The sequence below is a fragment of the Mya arenaria genome, chromosome 3 (assembly GCF_026914265.1).
Source record: "Mya arenaria isolate MELC-2E11 chromosome 3, ASM2691426v1".
Lineage (NCBI taxonomy): Eukaryota > Metazoa > Mollusca > Bivalvia > Myida > Myidae > Mya > Mya arenaria.
The window spans coordinates 33,862,207-33,886,018 of NC_069124.1; the positions used below are offsets into that span (position 1 = coordinate 33,862,207).

General features: G+C 33.6%; 1 protein-coding gene across 3 annotated transcripts; it reads right to left on the minus strand.

Annotated features, from left to right (window-relative positions):
* On the minus strand, window positions 1-23,767 carry LOC128227487 (ceramide transfer protein-like). Of its 3 annotated transcripts, none has more exons than XM_052938088.1 (14): window positions 23,375-23,767; window positions 18,529-18,753; window positions 17,543-17,675; window positions 16,943-17,038; window positions 15,986-16,140; window positions 15,548-15,652; window positions 15,174-15,260; window positions 14,492-14,563; window positions 12,981-13,148; window positions 11,181-11,246; window positions 8,913-8,976; window positions 7,503-7,702; window positions 5,807-5,930; window positions 1-5,139 (listed from the first exon to the last, which is right to left on the minus strand). In XM_052938088.1, exons 1-14 carry the CDS (start codon window positions 23,609-23,611, stop codon window positions 5,012-5,014), a joined length of 1,860 nt encoding a protein of 619 aa, XP_052794048.1. In that variant the 5' UTR covers window positions 23,612-23,767; the 3' UTR covers window positions 1-5,011. The 3 variants fall into 3 exon arrangements, with proteins under 3 accessions (XP_052794048.1, XP_052794047.1, XP_052794049.1); XM_052938087.1 differs by having other exon boundaries at window positions 14,492-14,566; XM_052938089.1 differs by lacking the exon at window positions 11,181-11,246 and having other exon boundaries at window positions 14,492-14,566; window positions 23,375-23,766.
* Window positions 23,768-23,812: the final 45 nt, after the last annotated feature.

Here is a 23,812-nt window from a genome sequence, read left to right on the forward strand (position 1 = left end):
TTAATTATCATATTTATTTGTCTTTAAAGAAGAAATAATGAAAAACAGTTATCATCTATTATCATAAATTATATCGACCAGATTTACATGACAATGTTCATCTGCTTATGTACAACATGTATATATAAATTGCATTGAACAAAAGTAGTTTTTTTATACAATATTGTAAATAGTAATTCAATTTATAAATACAGAATCAATAAACATATGTTCCAATTCAGTCATAAACATCACACTTTATTTGTATTGTAATATAAACAAACACACCTCACTCCAAACAATCTAAACAGACATAAAGGAGTTTTATGTGCACCAAAAATAGAAAAAATATACTAAGCTTTTTGGAAAAAAATATATTTCAAGCTTATTTATTTAGTATATATTAAATCAAAAGCTTAAAGCTATTTCAGTATTTTATGAAAAAGCCTTATACAAATGTAAGATCTACAAATATTATTTGCTAAAATCAAAAGAAAAAAAAAACGCAGACCTCTTTCAAACCAAGCATACAAGAAGTGCGAGTGGACGGAAGGAATGTTACCATCATAATGTGCAATGTTATCATTGGTACTTACTGATTTGGATCTATTTTGGTAAGAACGAATTGATTGTGCTACAAATAAAGAGTTTTAGCCAGGTTTTAAAACAGACAGGGCGCTGAAGACGAGGTTAAAGGGCACATATTGTGCACTGGCAGTTAAGAACATTAATATTATGAGTTCGGCAGAAAATGTTAGGATTTGTGTTTAATCAAAGTAGTTTTAGGTTTCAAATGCCAAATATGTTAAGTTTGTATGTGTCTATAATCACAGTTGTGTTTAATTGAAGTAGTTTTAGGTTTCAAATGCCAAATATGTTAAGTTTGTATGTATTTATAATCATAATTGTGATAAATTGAAGTAGTTTTAGGTTTCAAATGCCAAATATGTTAAGTTTGTATGTATTAATAATCATAATTGTGATAAATTGAAGTAGTTTTAGGTTTCAAATGCCAAATATGTTAAGTTTGTATGTATTAATAATCATAATTGTGATAAATTGAAGTAGTTTTAGGTTTCAAATGCCAAATATGTTAAGTTTGTATGTATTAATAATCATAATTGTGATAAATTGAAGTAGTTTTAGGTTTCAAATGCCAAATATGTTAAGTTTGTATGTATTAATAATCATAATTGTGATAAATTGAAGTAGTTTTAGGTTTCAAATGCCAAATATGTTAAGTTTGTATGTATTAATAATCATAATTGTGATAAATTGAAGTAGTTTTAGGTTTCAAATGCCAAATATGTGAAGTTTGTTTGTATTTATAATCATAATTGTGATAAATTGAAGTAGTTTTAGGTTTCAAATGCCAAATATGCGAAGTTTGTATGTATTAATAATCATAATTGTGATAAATTGAAGTAGTTTTAGGTTTCAAATGCCAAATATGTTAAGTTTGTATGTGTCTATAATCATAATTGTGATAAATTGAAGTAGTTTTAGGTTTCAAATGCCAAATATGTTAAGTTTGTATGTGTCTATAATCATAATTGTGATAAATTGAAGTAGTTTTAGGTTTCAAATGCCAAATATGTGAAGTTTGTTTGTATTTATAATCACAGTAAAAGTTTCAATAACAAAATTTGACAATTTTAAGAAGGCAGAAGAGTGCCCATGCTGGTCTCCATGTGGGCAGAATGCTTCCGAAAAAAGGCAGGATTCAGCCCCTTTCCATAAGACCTTAGCTAAAACCCTTACAAAATGTATACTAAATATCTATAATTAGTCAATGCCCAGTCTGCATCTACATGGCTTTTCTTGGAAAAATAGTACATTCTTCAATTATGTATAATATATTTCTTTCCAGCTTTTTTATAAGCCATTGAATTTGTTATGCTGGATTTCAATTCAGTAAAACAAATAACACAACATTTCAAAGCAATAATGGCTTATAAGCATATCTAAACATTCATATTTTTTTCTCTTTTTTTTTAATGTGGCATAAAAAGGTACATATGAGTTTTAACTATAACAATTGAGAAACAATAAACATTCACTATAAGTTTATATTTGAAATCAATACAAACCCATAGATATTTTTTCACGAAAATGAACTTACAGTTTTCCGATATATACATGTAAAGTGGAGTTTTAAACAAAAGAATAATACCATAATAAACCTATATGCTATTGTGAAATAATGATTATTTTTATAAAACTACACATCTATTTCATATAAACAATATTTTTTATCTACAATCTTTTTTCTCTGTAAATTCATGCATATATAATTACGTTTCATCATCATGTTTATAGATTGGCATTAAAAATAATACAAATGATCTGCGTACCCCTACAACAATTTGCAAATGTTAGCTCTGTCATTATTTTGCAACATACCTTTTTAGATTGTTGAAAAACATGCTACTTCCAAAGTAAAATGTGAATAATACTTGATTAAGGTGTTTTTGCTTTTTTTTAACACCCTTTTTAAACATGCAGTTTTGATAATAAAAATATATATTCCTGGAGGCAAAAACTAGAGCATAAGGTTTTAAAAAATATATAAACAGTCTTTTCTTGGTCTTTAGACAAAAGCTATAAACTTGAATCATCACATCGTCATGGAATAATATTTGAATATGACCATAAAATTTATGAAAACAAACAATGTCTTATAATATTGCTTCTACATTACATGTATTAATGCATTGTTTTTATAGATGTGAGATTATAACTGAAGTATCTTCCATGCTCGAGAGTGTAAGATAGGTTCATCCCACACCGAGCATAAAGTTGTTTCACTGAAAGGAAGTTTATCGATTTTCTGTAGAACACCCTGCGCGACTTTTAGGATGAACCCATCTTACACGACCAGCCATGGTAGATGCTTTTCTCCCGCCTCAGTTAAAAAAAATAAAATAAAAATGTATTTTAATTCATTTTTAACATACAAAGTACTTTTTTATCTTTGCCTGAAGGCAAGATCAGGATTTCCAGCATGGCCAAATATTTGGATCTACTTATCTGGTGAGGGAGAATAATGATTCCACTGCTTAAACAATTGAATACAATTCTTACATCTTATAATCACTATCTCAATGCAATAAGTCCATAACTGCCTCTATTTCTCTTTGCAGTTATTGAGTCATTGCATTAGGTGAGCGAAATGAAGGGCATTTTAACCTTATGAAAATTAAAACAAAATTTTCAGAATGCAATCAGGGTATCTTACAATTCCAAGGCAACATGCATAGAAAAATAGCTGTTTCTACAAAACTGATGAGATAATTCTCTTAAAGATTTATCCAAAACAATCATTCAAAACAATACAGAGTTCCACAGAGGACAATGTGTACTCATATCATAATGACATGTAATATGTTACACATATATTCACAGTGAAATTGAGGTCAAAAGGGGTCATAATCAAAAGGGGTCAGGTTCCTGTACTGTTTTATACATATGCATGACCTTACATGTTATAGCCACATATTAAATAATAACAATAAGAAATTAGATACCGTTTTGTCATTTTAATTTTTTAATTATTATTGCCTCAGAATCAGCTTATTTTGGCACCAATGCCTTCAATTTGGTCATGTTAGATAGCTCACAATATATACAACAGATCATGTGTTTGGAAAACTGCTGAAAATTTCAATTGTCTTAAAGTCATAGTAAATAATGCTTTTAGCAATAAAACATCATTTTGGAACACAAAAAAACCCTGCAATCTTACCATATGACAGCAGTCTTATATCACTGTTTTTCACCTTTGAGTAGGATTAAATTGTAATGGACCCAGTCTCCACGCAAAAACGCAAAAATGGCTCATTCCAAGACAATAAATAAAAACAGTTGTCAAAACCATCTATCTTTGAGAGTACAGCTTTAAGGGGCTGTATTTATGAACTATTCTAGGAAAAACTTCAACTAAAAAAGAATTCCCTTGACTTATCTAAATCCTTCTACATTTTATCAAATTTATTCATTTGAAATCATAATTATAACCATTTTCATGCATATGTTTATAAGTTGTATTAACATCACACATTTTCTTTAAAGTCAGCAAGGCAATTTTCTACTAAGTTGAACATAAAATCTAAGTTGCTTTATGAATATGGCGCTTAAGAACTGTCAAGAGAAGGTGTCAAGTGGAGATGATGAGGAAATAGAACAATAACTATGGCTGTACAAAAGACTGTGTCCTCACTCTGTACAATATCAACCCATACAGATACCACAATAGCTGGAAACTTAAGTGAACAAAGCCAGACACAGTGATTACTGCTGGACATAATTGACCACAGTTGGACTCAACTTGTCCACAGTTAAACATAAACTGACCATAATGGACACTAAGGTGAACACCGTTGGACGCAACTTGTCCACAATTAAACACATAGTGACCAGTTGAACACTAAGTTGACCACAGCTGGACACAACTTGTCCACAGTTAATCACATAGTGACCACAGTTGGGCACTAAGGTGACCACAGTTGGACAACACTTCTGTACATGTACATGTATCACAGTCAGACAGTTTTAACATTCCAGAGCAGAAGTAGGCCAGTAGCTGTCACCATATTAACACTGTCAATAAAGCGTTTAAACATTTGGTAAGTGACTTCCCTAACCCTGGTAAGTAAATTAAATCTTTAGTAAGATACCACATAAATAAATCAGTAACATGTCTCTCCATTGTATTTTTTCACCCATTAATTTGACAATTGCTTTCAACACACTGCAGCAGTTACAATGTTTGTACCTTTAAGCCACAAGGACATACACATCATAATCTTTCACTAAGCTTAAGTTTAGCTCACAGGCAACACTGAAGTAGCGGTAAGAGAAGCCCTCTGTCCCAAAGTCTTGTGCCGGTACCTGATGGCATACATGGAATGGAGAGCGAGAAAGAGCAAAAACTCAGAGCAAAACTGTCCTAATTATCTGATTCCGTCCCAGAAGTTACAGCAGTACTGCAATGAGTATGCAAGAGTGGAAGGCAGAGACATGTGCGGCAACACTAGAACATAATCTCCTTGTCCTTGGTGGCATCCCGCACGTAAGAAGTGAATTTTTTCAAGAACTTTGGGTACTCTCTCTTATATACCGCCCGTAGAACAGACGCTGGCGCCCAGCCACCCGGGTTCACTGAGAATTAAAAACAAGGTAAAAGTTATTCTTTAACCATCAATCAAACTTATATTTAACTTGTGAAATTAAGATTTTGCAACAACAAATAAAAAGATAATAGTCTGCTTTGTGTAAGCGTGCAATGTATTTATGGAGTGAGCACTAAAAAATATTTTTTACTTTTGGGGTTCAAGAGGTGAAATATATTGCAATCTTACACTGAAACAAACATTATCTGTTTATTATATGCTTAAAAGGAAACCAAATAACAATTAATTGTAATTTTTTATAAAAAAATGCCGAATTGTCTTGTGCTCCAGCCCAAATTAAAAACGATTTCAAAACAGTGAATAATATAAAATTGTTATTTCTGACACTGATAAATCTCTATAAATCACAGGAAAGCATATTATAATCAAAGCTATCTCATCTTGATTACCTCTCGAGAAGTGATTTATAATCATAAAACAGCAATGGGTCACAATAAGGCTAAAAATATTTTTTGTTTCCGCTTACATCTCTAAAGGAAAAGGATAGGTAGAGGTAACTTTTTTAATTTAAACCTGTTCACTTAAAAAATGCACATTTCTGAGCAATTCCACACTACAAACAAAAACAATTCTTTACAACTTAGCAATATGATATTGGATATATGTACATGTTAAAGTCGTAAAAGAGAATATACCTTCAGCAGTATAGGATATTTTACACTTGATGTTGTCTCTTGTGATTTTCCCATCAAGCGGAGGTTCAATAATGGTTTGACACACCATCGCAACATTCATGATCACTCGAACATACTTGTTAGACTGAAAACAGAAATGATATATAATGCTCCTGGAATCATGTTTCAAAATGCTGTGACAAAGAAACTTTCTGTATTATAAAAACCCAAACAATCTACCGACTGATCAGATTCTGTTAAGTAAACAATGTGATTAACAAAACTGTTGTTAACTTTTAAATGTGAAATATTTAATGATGTGCTTTTACATTTTAATAAAACAAGTATAGTTGAAACTGATATCTCAACTCTTGCTAGAAATACTGAAGATCTCAAAAGAATCCATTAAACTTCCAGATCAGTAAAGATTTAAAAGATAACAACAATGTCGTTAACAATGTTGTGAACTTGAACAGTGGTCTGAGCAATCAGCATATCAGATCTCTAAAGGTGATACAACAGAAAATTACAGAAAATTACAAGGATACATATTTGTTCTTAAAATCAAATATTTTTTCTAGAAATTAATTAAGAAAAAAATGAAATATTTAAATTAGTGTTTTAGCCAGAAATTGAAAAGGGCAGGGTGGGCCCAAAAAGGGGCAGGGTGCTTTCTTAAAAGGGGCAAAATAGTGCGCGCAATATTTGATTGTGAAACAGCCATATACCTTAAAGTCCATCTTAGGTTGTTGTCAAACTGTGACTTTAAGTGTGTCCTTATGCCTAAAAGAGTTAGCAGTATGTGTAAGTCAACAACAAGGAGATGCAAGTTAACAGTTTTTATTGTATTTTTTATATTATCCAAAAGACTGTAGTAATAGCACGAAGACAGTCAGTAGTCACAGGAAATACACACAAAATTATCATAAATGATAATAAATAGTATAATAAAAAAAATCAATGAGATCAAACAAGACTGTTACAATGAGGCAACCAGACAACAATTACCAAGGGGGGACAAGTTCATACAATTTTTAGTTTTTATCGAAAAGAGATGTTTTGCTCTGTTGTTTTAATGTATATAATTGAGTGGTGGTTTAATTAAATATTTATCTTTAAAATATTGCAATATGCATGCCATAACTTATCAAATGTAGGCACACAATTGTATTCTTGTTATTTGTATGAACTTGTCCCCCCTTGGTAATTGTTGTCTGGTTGCCTCATTGTAACAGTCTTGATTGATCTCATTGATTTTTTTTATTATACTATTTATTATCATTTATGATAATTTTGTGTGTATTTCCTGTGACTACTGACTGTCTTCGTGCTATTACTACAGTCTTTTGGATAATATAAAAAATACAATAAAAACTGTTAACTTGCATCTCCTTGTTGTTGACTTACACATACTGCTGACTCTTTTAGGCATAAGGACACACTTAAAGTCACAGTTTGACAACAACCTAAGATGGACTTTAAGGTATATGGCTGTTTCACAATCAAATATTGCCCGCACTATTTTGCCCCTTTTATTTAAATGCAAATCAATGCCATGAAGAGCTTGCTGTATGAATAAAGTCCAAAATAGATCAATGAACTAACTATCAATCTATTACAGCCTCCATAAATGGTTAAAAAAATGTATATAAAGGAAAGCTATTTCAACACAGTAAATCAGACACAACCAGTATATCAAACACATGTATCAACTAACCTGATCACTTTCATGAGATGTTGAATAGTTGATAACAAGCCAGAGGTCCGGTTCCTCATCCGTTTCACCCTGCACGTGTCGTATGTGCGACCAGAAGAGTGCGTCACGCTGGGAGGCCGGCCACACGCGCTTGATGATGTTGTAACATACAAATGAGTCCTCTGACAACCATTCCACGACATTGCTGCTGTCAAGGGTAGCTTTAGGATATAATATAGATGGTAAAAATAGGAGTTTTAATGGCTCATTTAGTACTAATACAAACAATGTCATAATGATATCAAGGGTGTTAACTCCAGTTTTTGGACAATGCCAGAATCTAGACCACCAATAGACACATAATTAATTATTTGTTGACAAAAAATTTCAGGTCAACAGTGGGGACCTAACACAAACGCTTCAGCATCAACTTCACTAGAAAACCATTTAGGTGTAACTTCACATTCACTGGCAAACAAGTTACATTCACTTAACTGTCACGTAAGTTACATTTACTTAACATTTACTGGCAAGCCTTTTATGTGTACCTAAGATTCATTGGCAAGTAAATTACATTCACTAAACATTCACTGGCAAGTTAATAACCACTACAGTAAAACTGCGATCACTCGAGGTCGCCGGGGACCGAGCCTAAACCTAGAGGGAACCCATGTTTCAAACGACCCGATTTTCAATTCTCCAGTCTGTTATGAAATATATTTCAGTGTATTTCAAGTATGAAGTAATCTGTTTAATAAGACACCGATTATGTGTTGCAATTATGTGTTAACAGTGTTAAACGTTTTTTTCACACCCTATCCATTGCCTTTTAACTGTCTGCAATTTTTACAACTTGCAAAAATTTGAATACCTAACAATTGTTTGTTTATTTTGGAACACGCGTTCGGGAAAAAGTGTGAAATAATGACCTCGAGGGAGCCATAAGGTTTTGTGCATGATTTGTGTACTTGGGACCGAGAATATTGCTCGACTCCTCGACATAATTAGGTTTCGATGCAGCGTAGGTATATTTTATAAGAAAATAGAAGGAAAAAAGTTCGGGACCAAGCTCCGACCTCGAGGGAACACCGCTTCTCGCACGACCGCTTGTTCGAAGGACCGCAGTTTTACTGTACTTGACATTAACTGGCAAGTAATTTACATTAACTGGCAAGTAAATTACATTTACTTTACATTCATTGTCAAATATGTAACATTTACTTGACATTCACTGGCAAGTATGTAACATTTATTTATCATTCACTGGCAAGTATGTACCATTTATTTAGCATTCAATGGCAATGTAACATTTAAGCATAACGTTAACTGGCAAGTATTTTTTGTTTATTCAACATTCACTGGCAAGTATGTTACCTTAACCTCAAATTCACTGGCAAGTTAGTTACATTTTAATTAATCTCACAATCCTACCTTCCCAATCCATGCGGTACTTGATGTCCCAGAAATGACTACACACCTCATGTCCTGTGATGCCCTGGAAATACACAAACCATACAGTGTATTAAACCATGATCAAATCAAGCTATGAAGTCTTAAAACTGACTGGTAGAAAACTACAGTGTCTCTTTTCATGTATCATAAATAAATGTTAATGAAAATGTTGATTTTTGTATTTGGTATAAAAATTCATTTTTTTGAAGTTTTTTTTTATAAAAGTCAAAGACAAAATAGTGTTTTGTCCAGAGCTTTCTTGGCGTATGACTTTTAGCAAACTGATAGTATTTAATACATAAGAACTCAAAGACAAAATTATAATAGTGTATAGGAATATAACAAGTAAAACAATATTAACAAAGAAAAAAATGGAACAGTCTAGTGAATGACAATGTGTTTTAACAAAAGCACTTCAAGCGAGCATCAATTCTTGTCTGTTTGTTTTAGTTGATCAAGGGAAACAACTCGTACATAAAAAAGAGCTTCACAATTAATTGCTGTAATGGAGCATATAACTAAATGGAGGCCAATTAAATGAAGAAGTAATTGAAACATATGACTAAACTGCAGCCAATGAAATGGTGATGTCATGGAACATATAACTAAACTGCAGCCAATTAAATGAAGAAGTAATTGGAACATATGACTAAACTGCAACCAATGAAATGGTGATGTCATGGAACATATAACTAAACTGCAGCCAATTAAATGGTGATGTCATGGAACATATAACTAAACTGCAGCCAATTAAATGAAGAAGTAATTGGAACATATAACTAAACTGCAGCCAATTAAATGGTGATGTCATGGAACATATAACTAAACTGCAGCCAATGAAATGATGAAGTAATTGGAACATATAACTAAACTGCAGCCAATGAAATGGTGATGTCATGGAACATATAACTAAACTGCAGCCAATTAAATGAAGAAGTAATTGGAACATATAACTAAAATGTAGCCAATGAAATGATGAAGTAATTGGAACATATAACTAAACTGCAGCCAATGAAACGCTGACGTAATGGGCATAAAACTTAACTGCAGCAAATAAAATGCTGATGTAATGGGCATATAACTAAACTGCAGCCAACACAATTCGGATGTAATGGGCAAATAAATAAACTGCAGCATAAAGCTGATGCAATGAAGTATAAAGCCATAACACTTTTGTTTGAAATAACAAATGTTAATCACCATGAGATGCATTTTATTCATAATTCTATAATAGTTATATAGTGTTCATTCCATGGTGTTTGTTAATAAAGCAATTAACATTAAGTGTTCTTCTGACAGTGGTAAAACCTTTATAAATAAGTGAAATAAAACCCAAGGCAAAAATACATGAAACAAATAGTATATGATGTATGTAATATATATATTTGCTATATCAACTAAGAAATGGACAAAATGTGAAGCCGAAATCATGCATACCTGCAAACAAGGAAACCAGATAACATATAAGAAGTTCAGTATCAATGCAAAATATTGGACCCACTTGCTTCTCTTGCACTATGAAAGGCAACAAACAAATACCAAGGCTTTTTCTCAGAAAATTCAATTGATGGCAGTAATTTCTTTTCACTGTTTGTTGGTAATGTATGAAATGTTTGTTCTTTGCAGAATATGGTTCAAAATTTGCATTATTGTAATTGCAAAATATTTATTGTTACCTATTTTCACCAAAGGTAAGAATTCTACCATTTGCTTGAATCTTCATTTAGAAAATATTTTAGGAAAACTGGGAAACAAATGATAATATTATCTAGTTTGGGCTGTAAAACACTCACTTATAAGGCCCTGAGTGTACATTGTAAGGTTTTAGCTAAAGAGTAATGGAAGGGTGCTGCACTCTGTTCTTTCTGTTTTGGTATAACCCTTCAGGCTTCTGCCCTCATTGGGACCAGCATTTTGCCTTTACAAATTAGGCGCTTTAAGACAATGAAGTTTTGTTTATTAACACCTATACATGTGTAGCAGTTGAAGTTGAACTCAATATTACTTCATTCAAACACATTTCCTTATTTTTTCTGTCTAATGTTTGATACTTAATTTCTTTACAGACCAATACAATGTACCTCTTTTCTGCAGCACCCTGTTCTTTTCAAAACCTTGCTAAAACACTAACTCATATTACCCAGTTGTGGCTATGAAAACCCTACTAAAAAGCCCTGATTGTACGCAGTAAGCATGTGTGCGACCATATAACAACCCTCCAATGGGGATTACAGACTGGTGATTTACCTTGTACGTCGTGGATGATCTTAACGCTACAGTGTCAGGGCGGGTAAGAATCTCCTCTATGCTATCCTGCTCAAAAAACACACACACAACACTCAGTGAAGAAGTACAGATAAGACTTTAAGGGTTATAGGAAGAAAATACACCAGAAGCACAACAAGTAAAACTAGATCACACATAAAAACTGTTTTGGCCCTCACACTACATGTATTACAGTGCTCCAGCCTGGATTTGAAAAGGGCAGGGTGCTAGGTCAGAAAGTGCACTTTTGATGCACATTGACTGAGCCTTAATGGGGCACTTGCAAGGGCAAATGTTTAATTCTTATTGTGTATGTGTTTTAACTACTTTCAAAACTTAAAAGTTTGTTATGGATAACTTAGCTATTATCTATACTTAAGTTTAAAAATAATGCATATTTATTATTTGTATACTAATTTCATCAATATGTGGAAGTTTAAGTCTCTCGAACACAGCAATTTGTTCCACTATTTTTCAAAATTATGTTTAAAATCAAAATCAAATCAACATTCTTGCCAACAATTTTATATCATAATAATTTATGTTACTTCAAGACTGATTGTAAATGTCACCTTTGTGGTAACATTAAAACCAGGTTTTGATATTTTGAACTTCCATGCCTTCAACTTTGGAAGAAAAAATGTTTTTTGTACTTTCTAGGCATCAATTTTTATAGTTTTAGCCCATTTCTAGCATCCTCCACACCCCAGCATATCATAACCTATATGATACCCTGGGCAAATCAGCTGTAAAAATCTCGTACTCATGAATAATTAATAGGGTGAAATCCAGCTGCTTGATTTGTCGCATGAGACACACCTAATGCGATGTGGAAATGGCCAAGAAGTTACGAATGTAATCTCGGTTTGAAATAAACCAATGAGATCACGGCTTAAAAATCGTTTTAGGCAGGATATTGTTAAATATGCCGATAGCTCTTCACAAAGGAGATTTTTTCCTTTTTGTTATCAGCTATTGCATTGGTCAGAAAATGCTTATGAATATTCAAGAACTATGAAGTTTCCCTAGCCAATTTGCCCAGGGTATCATGATTTCTAGGGAGTATATACTTCCAAAATTCCTTTAATAGAAGCCCTGATTACTCCAGCTTGGAATAAAAAAGAATGAGGTCAAAGGAAAGGTTTTATTTTACTTCATCCTAGCTGAAGCAATTGTTGAAACAAGACACTGATGGATGGTCACAAAGCAGTAAGAATTGGCAATTAAATACCCGTAGATAGGACAACATTAATTCCTCCAGGCTATATTAAGTTTTGTTTCAAAAATCAAAGAAGTAAGAAACAAAAAAATAATCATACATAATGATAAAAAAAATCTCAAGGCAATAAAAAGATCTATGGTCAAGGCAAAAAAGGGTAGGTGGGAAAATCTGAAACAAACAGTTTTTTTATTACGCCTAACATCGCAAAAAAATGACTACTTAATATGGATCTTTTTCCTTACAAACAAATTTGTATATTTACTTTAATTTCCTTAAAATTAATGTTTTCAATGTATCTAATGCTAAAAGCCGTTTCACAAAGTTGCTGTTTCAGTTTTATACCAATTTATTTTAGCTCTGTTGGGTAGAGAGTTTACAGCTCATTTACAAACTCACCAGAACTGAATGTCTATGTGAGAGCTCACAAGAACATTCTACTGGGGTTCGAACCAAGGACCTATTAATCAGGAAGAGGACACTCTACCATTAATCCATCCTGACCTTGTTTTAAGTAAATGTTTTGAAATATGATTACTACGCCGAACTTCAACTAGCCTTACCGTCACTGTGTGTACGGCTTTCATTGGGTCGAGCACGACTCCGTCCACCTCCAGTTCCCGTTTGTACACACGAAGTTCACCGTCCTCCGCGATACACTCCCATACGTCCTTCCCGTCAGTTGTTGTCTCATTTAGTTGCCGAATGTGCGTATTGACAACTTTATTGATCTGAAGCAAAAATGATTACGTTGTTTACACAGAGTACAGATCAAAAACTTCAGACAAAAAGCTGGAATTTAGATTTGCTATTACTGTCTATTACAATTGCAGTTCTTACAAGCCCTACACATATTAAATCAGTGTAAGGCTTATTGATTTTTGCTAATATCAACCAATTGTTGTGAACTTAATGATTGTGACATGATATATTAAAAGAATTAGGCCTAAATAAATAAAACAATTGCATGTGTGTTTTAATATGTAGTTTAAAAAGCCATAAACAGATAAATACTGATATGCTGATTTATTTAACACCATTACCCAACGATGACAATAAAAGTTGTACATAAAGCCTAATAAAAATAGATAAAATGCCTTCCTACCCTACCTGTTTTTGAAAAAGGATGTTACCCTTTCCAAACTATTTTTTTTGGCCTTAGCATTCATTTGTTGCAAATGTTAAAATTGGTGAATTAGGTAAATGCCTATTCAGGAAAACATTTATCTAAAAAAAATTTTTTAAAAACACACCAAATAAAATATGTTCAAATCAAAGTCAATAATTCTTGGCATCTTTGTTTTGACCAACTGTAAAGCTGTTACATTTGTGCCGTAAAATGTTGGAATTTTTGCATTAGCTCTGTATTTTGTGCAGTAAAATATTGGAATCTTTGTTTTGACCAACTGTCAAGCTCTGAAATTTGTGGCTTAAAATGTATGAATCTTTGTTCTTCATTCCAACTGCAAAGCTCTGAAATTTGTTTCTTAAAATGGTGGAAAATAGGTTTTTTCCGACTGTAAAGCTTTGAAATGTTTCGCATAAAATATTTGAATCTAGGTTTTTCAACTGCAATGCTCTGAAATTTGTCTCTTGAAATCTTGACTTTTACCAAGTGTAAAGCTCAGAAAATTGTGTGATTAAATGTATGAATCTATGTTCTTCCAACCACATGAAAAGCTCTGAAATTTGTGCCGAAAATGTTGGAATCTTAGTTTTTACCAACTAAAAGCTCCGAAATTTGTGCCATTAAATGTATCACATTTGTTCTTACCAACTGTAATGCTCTGAAATGTGTGCCATAAAATGTAAAAATCTTTGTTCTGAGTACCAACTGTAGAGCTCTGCTTTTTTTTGCCTTAAATGTATGAATCTTTGTTCATACTGACTGAAATCCCTGAAATTTGATCCATAAATTGCATAAATCTGAGTAAAGCTCTAAAATTTGTCCTTGTAATAATTTGGAATCTTGGTTTTTTCCAACTGTAATATAAAGTCATGAAATATGCCCCGTTATCTTGGTTTTGTAACATTAACATGTAAAATTTGAGTCAAGAACAGGCAAGCGACAAACCTCATCATAATACTTGTTGTCTGGAGCCAGTGAGATCTTTGGTGGTGGTTTGGCCTTCACATGACCCAACCGCTTCTGAAACACAGGCATTTGCAGACACCAAACACACACAGAATATTAAACATTGGGTATTATTATCATTGTTGTGCTTACATGTACATGAAGAAGATGCTTTATCATATTATCAGGGGATCTTGATGCTAAAAATTGGTCAATTTCTGAAAAAAGCCAGGTTTGTTTAACTCCGAGAGACTTACGTCCAAAGCAGGGTAAAGGGGCTTATAACTCTTCTGAAGTTGGTTCAAAAGTCATTTTATTCATTTCAAGGAAAAGTCCGAGCAAAAACACAATCTTTACAACAGTACAATTGTCTGAACTTAAAAGTTCACAATCCTGAACTTTAGAACCCCTAATAATTTTTATAGTAAACCGTACAAAGCAATTAATAGACATTCTTGTACAAAGATGTGCTATTGTTTGAGGTACAGCTTTTACAAGAATGTGTAACAGAAAATAATAACATGTGAAATTAAATTTGAAAGCAGCACCTTCTAGCAAATAAACTGCCACTGCATGGCAATTAACAATCAAGACTGAGTTTTAGGTGGTTTTGAATGAAACTTAGTATCCAAAATACATGTGTTTTCCACCAGTATAAAATATTATTTCAAAAGAGCCATACATCTTCCTCCTCTTTCTCCAACTTGTCCAGTGATGCATCGATGGCATCGAAAAACTCATCCTCCTTAATGACTGAGTGAGGACCCTCCTGAAATGTATGTATGAACAAGTCAAGTAGGATTACTAGTTGTGTGTTCATAGGTAAAATGTATAAATATACACATTAAGCGCAAAATAGAAAAAAGTGGTATAAAAAAGTAAAGAGATTTCGGACTAAAAGTTATGGAAAAACCTGCTGATTATCATTTTTGCAGAGGTACAACACATAAGTAACACTGGATAACATAATAATGTCCACGTAGGAAACAGAAGAACTATAAAAGTCTTGTTTGTAGAAATGGCAATTTTTTTTTCTGAAGGCTGATTTATCCTCACCTCAAAGTCAGGCCCCGCAAGTCGGGTGACGTTCTGCTGTTGTATGTTATGCTGCTCCAGCAAGTTCTTGTAAGCATCCTCATATTTCTTCCGTCGCTCCACCTCCTGGTTATGGACAAAATGCATATAGACAAGATTTACATAATTTCTTTAAATAAATGTAACAATAACATAGCAACAATAATGTATTTTTTTTATTACTGGCATTTTATCCTAATCTGTGATGCATAAGTGTATGTATTTTATCATTTGTTGATCGACATCAGGAATGTGATTGACCTTGCAGCTGACAGACTGAACCCAAAGGGGCCTCAGGAGTGAAGCACCCTGCAGCAGAAGCAAAATATTAAGTGCCAAAACAGCATTTTCAACTTAAAATGGTTTAAGATTTAAATAAGAATTTTAATGAAAAATATTCCACACAAACATTGACCGTACCCTTTCTAACCTTCTCCGCCAAGCATCTTCGCGCTGAGACATCAGCTCCATACAATGAGACATGGTGGCTATAATGCCCGCTGTTGTGGCTTTAAATGTGAAAGACTCTCCTTTGAAATCTACTGAATGGGCTCCATGCTGCTGTAAAATGGAAGCTGAAATGTATGAAATTCAGAAATTAAACTGAAACTCCAGAAGTATATAATACAGGTATGATATCCATAGAATTAAAGAAACCTACACCATGAGAAGAGGGAAAATCTAAAGTTTACAATCTAAAATGCTGAAGACCATTTTCAAAATGTTTTCTAGTTACATAAGGAATAAATAAAACAACATAAGCATTCTCCTCTCTGTGTGCCCCAAAGCCAAATGTGAGAAGAGAAAATGAGTATATCCTTCTTTTTTAATATTAAATTTTCAAAGTACCCCAAGCAAAAGTGTGAGTCCAGGGTCCATGATTATAAACAGTTTCAAGTCCGAGTCTAGACTTAAAAAGGTATTTTTATGCAGGAACAAAAAAATCAGCTTTGTTCCATTTTACAAAAAAGATAATGTACAAATGATGTTGAGACATTCAATGTGTAATGTGCTCTGCAAAAGGGAAAGTAACTGAAAAGAAGTTTTGCAATTATGTGTCGAGCCTGAACTCAGACTTGAGACTGTTTGTAAACACAGGCACTGGGCATGCCAAATGCAAGGTCATGTTCAGTACATATGCATACTAAGTTGGTCACTAGGCATGATATCATAATGATAACATTTGAATCATAGCTGACAATAGTCATTTTTATCATATTTTTGAGATACCATGTAGAAACAGACCTCTGGTGTAAAACACACACAGTAATAAGAGAAATCTTAAGTTACAGACATTTTGACAAGAATGGTAAACTGATAGGCTGATAAATGGATTGAAAGGAAAACAGGCCCTATAAATGGACGCCACTGGATTACCTAAATCTTTAGGTGTGTGTCCGGGGAAGTTGACACCAGACTGACTGCTGGCCACACTGTCCAGGTCATCAGGGTCTCCAATGTCATCCTCAGTCACTGGAAATCAAAATACATATTAACACATACATTACATTCCATGTGCAATAGAGCATGCCAAATATATAGTGTCAAAAAATAGCGCATTGATCTAACGTTTCTTGTTATCTTATACCCTGACTTTAAATAAAGTTTCTTATATCTTGTATAGTTTTGGGAATATCAATTGAGGCTTACATCTGTATGTTTTAACAGATCAGATATCTGAGTTTTAAGTTCATCAACTTTCAGCCTAAAAAAAATATTTACATTCACAATAAAACGAATATTTTCAAGTCAGAGCAAATGAAACTTTCCTGAAGTTTATAATATTTCTTCAAAAAAAAATTCTACATTAAATTAATAATTATTAATAAAGATAAATAATTATGGTAATATCAAATAGATAATGGTAAATATGTATTTTGCAAATGACATCATAGTCTAACTGTCTTTGCAGTGCAACTTGATTAAATTTCAAAGATCAATTGATCAGTTTGAAACTCAGAGTACTTTATGTCTTACAGTCATTGATTGAGCCATGAGAAACTGCCGAAGCACAACTGTCAAAGTAGCTCTGCAGGGTTTCAATCTGTCGACACAATATGTCTCTGAATGTCTCCATCTCCATCAACTTTTCTTTGAGACCTCGTCCTCTCTGAAGAGAAAATACACAATATGACTTAAAATCAGATCGTCTTTCAGCTTCAATTTTTCTGCAGATTAAAACAAAGAAAATTTTATATTCAGAGTAATAATAGTAAAAATCTAAATGATTATATGGTACAATTGAGTTACTCTATCAAAGGAATGTCATGTGAGTTTGGTTTGTGGTCACCAAGTCAGATAAGTGGGTTTTCTCCGGGTACTCCGGTTTCCCCCACAACACAAGACCACACTCTCGTGCACCATCGTGCCAACGAGGGTGATTAATATAAGTTGCAAAAGCTTGTTTCACAATCGTTATAAAATAAATAAGTTTAAACTAAAGGAATGTCAAAATTAAACATCTGATATCAATTATGTTTTGGGTTTTATCCAGGTTTTAAAAAGGACAGGGTGCTGCAGAAAAAAGACAGGATGCTAAGGGAGAAAAATTTACATTGTGTCAGACTGCGGAGAATGAATCTCACAGAAAATGTAATGATTAGTATTAAATTGAAGTAATATTAGGCTTCATCTGCCAAAAATGTCAATTGTGTGTGTATTTATAATCATGTTTTAATCAAAACAAAGGAATATTTTATCAACTTAAGCAGTTCATTCTATTAAGGTTGGAGGGTGCACAAACTGGTCTCCACGAGGGCAGAAGAGTGCTACCAAAATAGGACAGGGTGCAGCACCCTTCCATAACTCTTTAGATTTAACCCATGTAATACTGATGCTGACAGATTACTTCAGAATTACTGCATAATTTAAGCTTGATTGTGAAGACAGCTATTAGCTTATATACATAAGTCATGAATAATTCTTGTGTTTGTGAAACTTGACATGTTAATCTTGTTTTTTACCTTGAAAGAAGATGTTGATGTTGTGGACATTGATGTACCGGACGTGAGGGAGAGAAGTGAGCCATGACGTCGCAGGCTACTCTCACTGCCGTACCCAGACTCTGCCTGCCGGTGATTGTCAATGGCATCAATCCATACATGTCTCTCATCCTCACTTTCCGCCCTCAAGTACCACACAGAGTCGTTCACTGCAACATCGAATCTGCACTCATCAAACTGATGGGGCTGAAATTGATATTGAGTTTATTTTAAGGACATGTAAGGCTGTATATCATAAGTTGACATATATCTTCTTAAAATTAGAAAATCATACCATATGAAGATAACAATTATCATTTGCTCCAATTAGTGAATGAACGATAAAATTATACCCAGTCTGGTGTATTACTACTAGTAAGATATCAACATATGAGTCATATACTGATATTAAAGTAGGTCAGACTCAGTCATCATATAATCATAGCATAACTGTTGGAAGTCTTTCTGGCCAGTTAACATAGACTTTAGACCTAGTATCATCTATTAACCAAGTGATTGGCTTTACAGGAGGAACACTGATGGGGACAGCATTTTGTGAAAGTCCTGTAAAACTTTCTTCAAAGATAAAAAGCACAGTTCAAATGTTTTTCTTTTAAAATCTTTTTTAAAAATGTTGGAAGATAAGTCTGTTCCAATGCACTCTTATAATTTTTTAATTATGAGTAATTGAATTTAGTCTCACTAGTTGTAAATATTATGAGAGAACTTGTTCAAACACAAACTCATACCACTATGAAGCCGTGCCATGAATCATGGGGTCACAGACATTACAGACCATGGACATTACGGACCAGACATAACAGACCAGATTTAGGGACATAACAGACCAGATTTAGGGACATTACAGACCATGATGTATAATTTTACCCACAATTTGATTTAATTTTATAACATACCATATTTGCAGACAATGATATATAATTTAACTCACAGCTTGTACAGTGGAAACTCACTAAACCGGACAAGATCCGGACTGGGCAAAATTTTCGGTTTAGTGAGGTTTCCGGTTTAGTGCGGATTTGATGTACGGAGTAAGTTTACTCAAAATATTAACTGAGTTAACCTTTAAAGGCTTTTGTCCTCTATGGACAGTTCAATTCTCCGACGTTCAGACGGAGATTGAGACATGATTACCGTAAAGCACTTGCAAAAGTGATAAGCATAATTAAACATTTCTGCGCTTTTATAATCATCTTTTTTCCAAGTCTTGAAATAAAACAACTCGCGTAATTTAATGTTTGTTTAAGTATGTTTGATAGTTTAATTAACGCACCGCTCTAATTTGATTCAATCATAGAAGTCTTAGATCAGACAACCCTCCAAAATGATCACTAAATAACCGTTTCTAGTTCTTTATTTTTTGCAACAAACAAATTAATGTTTCAATCAATTTTCTTTTCACAAGTTTGATTATCCTTTGATTATCGCACGACAGTCAATCCACAGCACAATCATCATTATCGATTATCGAGTTAACACAACATCACAGGTGTAATATTTAACGACGCACCGGACACCAAAACAAAGTGACACGCGATTTGCGAATTCCTAATACACAAAATTATTTTGACATGTTTGAACAAATAAACGTCCGGTTTTGTGAGGTAAAATTACGTTGACAACTAACAAATTTTCTTGATTTTTTGTCCGGTATCCGGAATTCCAGGGTTCCGGTTTTGTAGGGATTTTTTTACATTAAAAATAGAAGGGGAAAACCGGGACTCTGAAAAAGTCCGGTATCCCGAGGATTCCGGTTTTGTGGAGATCCGGTTTAGTGAGGTTCCACTGTATTTACTTTATAATGTACCATATATCAGGACATTACGAACCATGAACTATTCATCACTCACAGTATGTTTGAGAACGAAATTTATAAAATGCCATATTTTAGGTCATAATGGACAATGATTTATAAATTTACATACAACTTATGTATATTTGTGAATGTGAATATTTATATGTACTTATAGGTGATCGATTGCTTTCTGAAATAAACTTTGGAGTGTCATATTTGTTTCTTTTCCGTTACATCTGTTTTAATTGAATGGTTCAGTGAAAGTGCGCCATCACACCAGGTTTTCACACTTTCATGATTGCCAATTAAAGGCTGTCAGTATAATGTTTGTTTCTTTTATGATATACCGCCGATAATTACGGGCCACAATAACAACTAATTCACACTAATTAATGCAACAGAAATTGCCAGTTTTAAACATCAGTGGAGTGAATACATTAAAAAAAATAATGTTAATAACATTATAAATCATGGTCTGTAAGTTTCTCAAGATGGTCCGTAATGTCCCGAAATATGGTCCGTTATGTCCGTAATTCGAATCATGCTGATAGTTTAAATGATTTCTTTGAAGAATATTCACTGACCAGGGTTTCCGCCAGCCCTTTATGGCTTGTCGGGCCGGACGTGCCTTCTGCTGGCAAGGCTAATTACCGACATGCGTTAATTATGCCGACATGCTTTAATCCGCTTAGCGACAACCCTTATCAAAACAATCATCAGTTCTGACAATACACAATTTTGTTGCGATTGCAACGGTTGACTGACAGCCAGAAGGCGTGTCGGGACTAATACGGCATTTGTATCAGCCATTCAGGATCGACGACAGCATGAAGGCGTGTCGGTGAGGTTCAACAGTGCAATTAACCAAACTCCTCCTATTCTTTATCAAAATGGGAATGTGTGAAAAACACCACTGTCGTAATTGCGACCTTCATCACTATAATCATCTATGAACGCAAAGTAAACAATACGTCTTAATTGAGTTCGGTAACATAAATCATGTGTCGTTTTATTTTGTTTCTTAATCCCGAGTCCGTTTGTTAACCAATTATTAAATTATTGAGAACCGTGTGAAGATATCTGTGTTATTATAAACAAGGGTTATGCTATGTCGTCGTATGTAATTGAGTCGCGTTCCCGTCTTTAGTTTAAAAGTGTAAACTTATATTATGTGTTGCTTATTATTAAACTTCGATTATTTTATTGTTCTTTTAATTTATTTAGAAAAAAAGATAAATAAATCTGAAAATGCACATTACATTCCCTTTAAGTTATTATTTAGTTGACCCGGCTTTAAAAATATTAGCTGTAGCAGCTTTAAATACGAATACACCCACGAGCAGTCGCTTTGCTCCGGGCTCTTTTGTGTTCCAGCATGCAGCGTGCTTTACACGTTTTGCTGTGACGTCAACGGTGTCAATATAAATAATACCCGCACTAAACGAAACATATGTCGATCGATATCGTCGATATTGTATTGTCGGAAAACTTGAGAAATACCAATAATTAATGAAGAGAAACCATTAAACTTTTTCACAAATATTTTTAATGTTAATCATACTTGAGTTGGTAATTCTAAATCATAGGAACATAACTGTAAACTTGTTTAAAATGCAGGAAATTGCACCATTTTGGATACGAAAATTTAAAAAAAATCAACGTCGGGAGGGGACACCTCTCCCAAACCCTCCCCTTCCGACATGCCTTATGAAATTCCTGGCGGAAACCCTGCTGACTATAAACAAGTCACAATAATATGCGTCATAACTGTCAAACTGGATGTGTATGTGTTTCCAGTTCCATATACAAAAGGCAACATGTGTGCGTTATATTTATACTCTATTTAGACCAAGCGAAACACAAATTCGCATTATAAACAATTTTTGCACTATGCAGAGTTTAATATTGTAAACCGGCAAATAACCATCTCAATTTTCAAACCTTTCCTATACTTTTTACTATATAAACTCAATATATCGGACACCTTCTCTGTCTAGGGGTCAAGCCATAATGCAGCCATTATAGGGCACTGGCAGACCATTACAAACTCAATAACAACCTTCTCTCTATAATATGGAGCGCCACTGTAGTGTCAGTATGACTACTCCTGTTACCATTGTAACCTAGTCTAAAATAATAGACGTGTTATACGGGATTCTTCCAATCCCTAACGTCTAAACGGGAATGTGCAAAAAACGGGGGTGTTTTAAAAATATTGAAATTGTTTTAAGTGAAGTATTTTATGGTTGAAATTGATCATAAAGAGTTATATTCATATTTTAACATGTAAGTGAAATGTTATTTTGCACTAAACAAGCATTTAATGCATTAAAACAAGTTGTTTACCTTTCCAATAAAACGAAAGTTGACTGACACAGAAAACAATTATGCGAAGGGGAACAACTCGATACAATCGTAATACCTCGGCCTCCTCCGACAAAGCTTGGAGATAGACCTCGTTATACAATCGTAACAACTCGGCCATAGCCGAAATGTTCCGAGCGATTTAAAACTGTGCCCTGAAGCCTTGCAGGTGCCCTTCATGTATATATCGTTATGTTTTTACAGAATGAAATGAAAAAAACCCCATCAAACTCATAATTATAAGTTGGATATTTATTTTTTGTGTACGGAACTAATATAAAATAACATTATCTGGTAATATTTCTTGTTTTTATGATATTTTATAGACTCTATATGCTTTAACCCGGAATCCTGATCGGAACAACTACCCACTTATGATACTAAACAATTTGTACGTGAAGGATTTGCCATATCAAAAATCTAAAAAAAATCCGCCAACGTACAATTATTTGGACTACATTGTAACCATATGTTTCCTTTACACTGGCATTTTGTTATACAATGAACACATTTTTATTTCTCTCAGTTTGTCAAGGAGCAAAAGACTGAATTCAGAGTTGTTTGTCATGTATAATATGACCTGAAATTGCTAATTACACAGCAACCCTAATTACACATGTTGATAAACACATGAAAAAGATTTCTCACCGTAACAGAAGCTCGGGCCAAACTCACAGCTCCTCTACAGCCAAACGATAAATCATTTTCAGATTTGAAATAGCTAAGAGTACCGTCTTTCAGAACAATATATCTGTCTTGCCAACCATGTAAATAGTTAGTCCATTTGCTCAAAATTCCTTTTTTCTCAAATAGTGAAGAGTTTTCTTCTTCGGACTCGTCCTCATCATCTGTGATGCTGAGCGCATCGACCTTCTCCTCTGCCATTGTTTGTGGATTTAAACTGATTTGGCTACATGTGGGACGAGATAACAGTGACAGAATCTATGTAAACAACAAGGAGGTGTGACTGTCAAAAATCTGCGAGAAAGTGATTCATGAGCGGAAGTTGTAAGACAGCGCCCTCTTTTGCGTAAATTATTATACAGACGTGAAACTCGCAAAGGTTGGATTCCGGTCAAGGCCGTC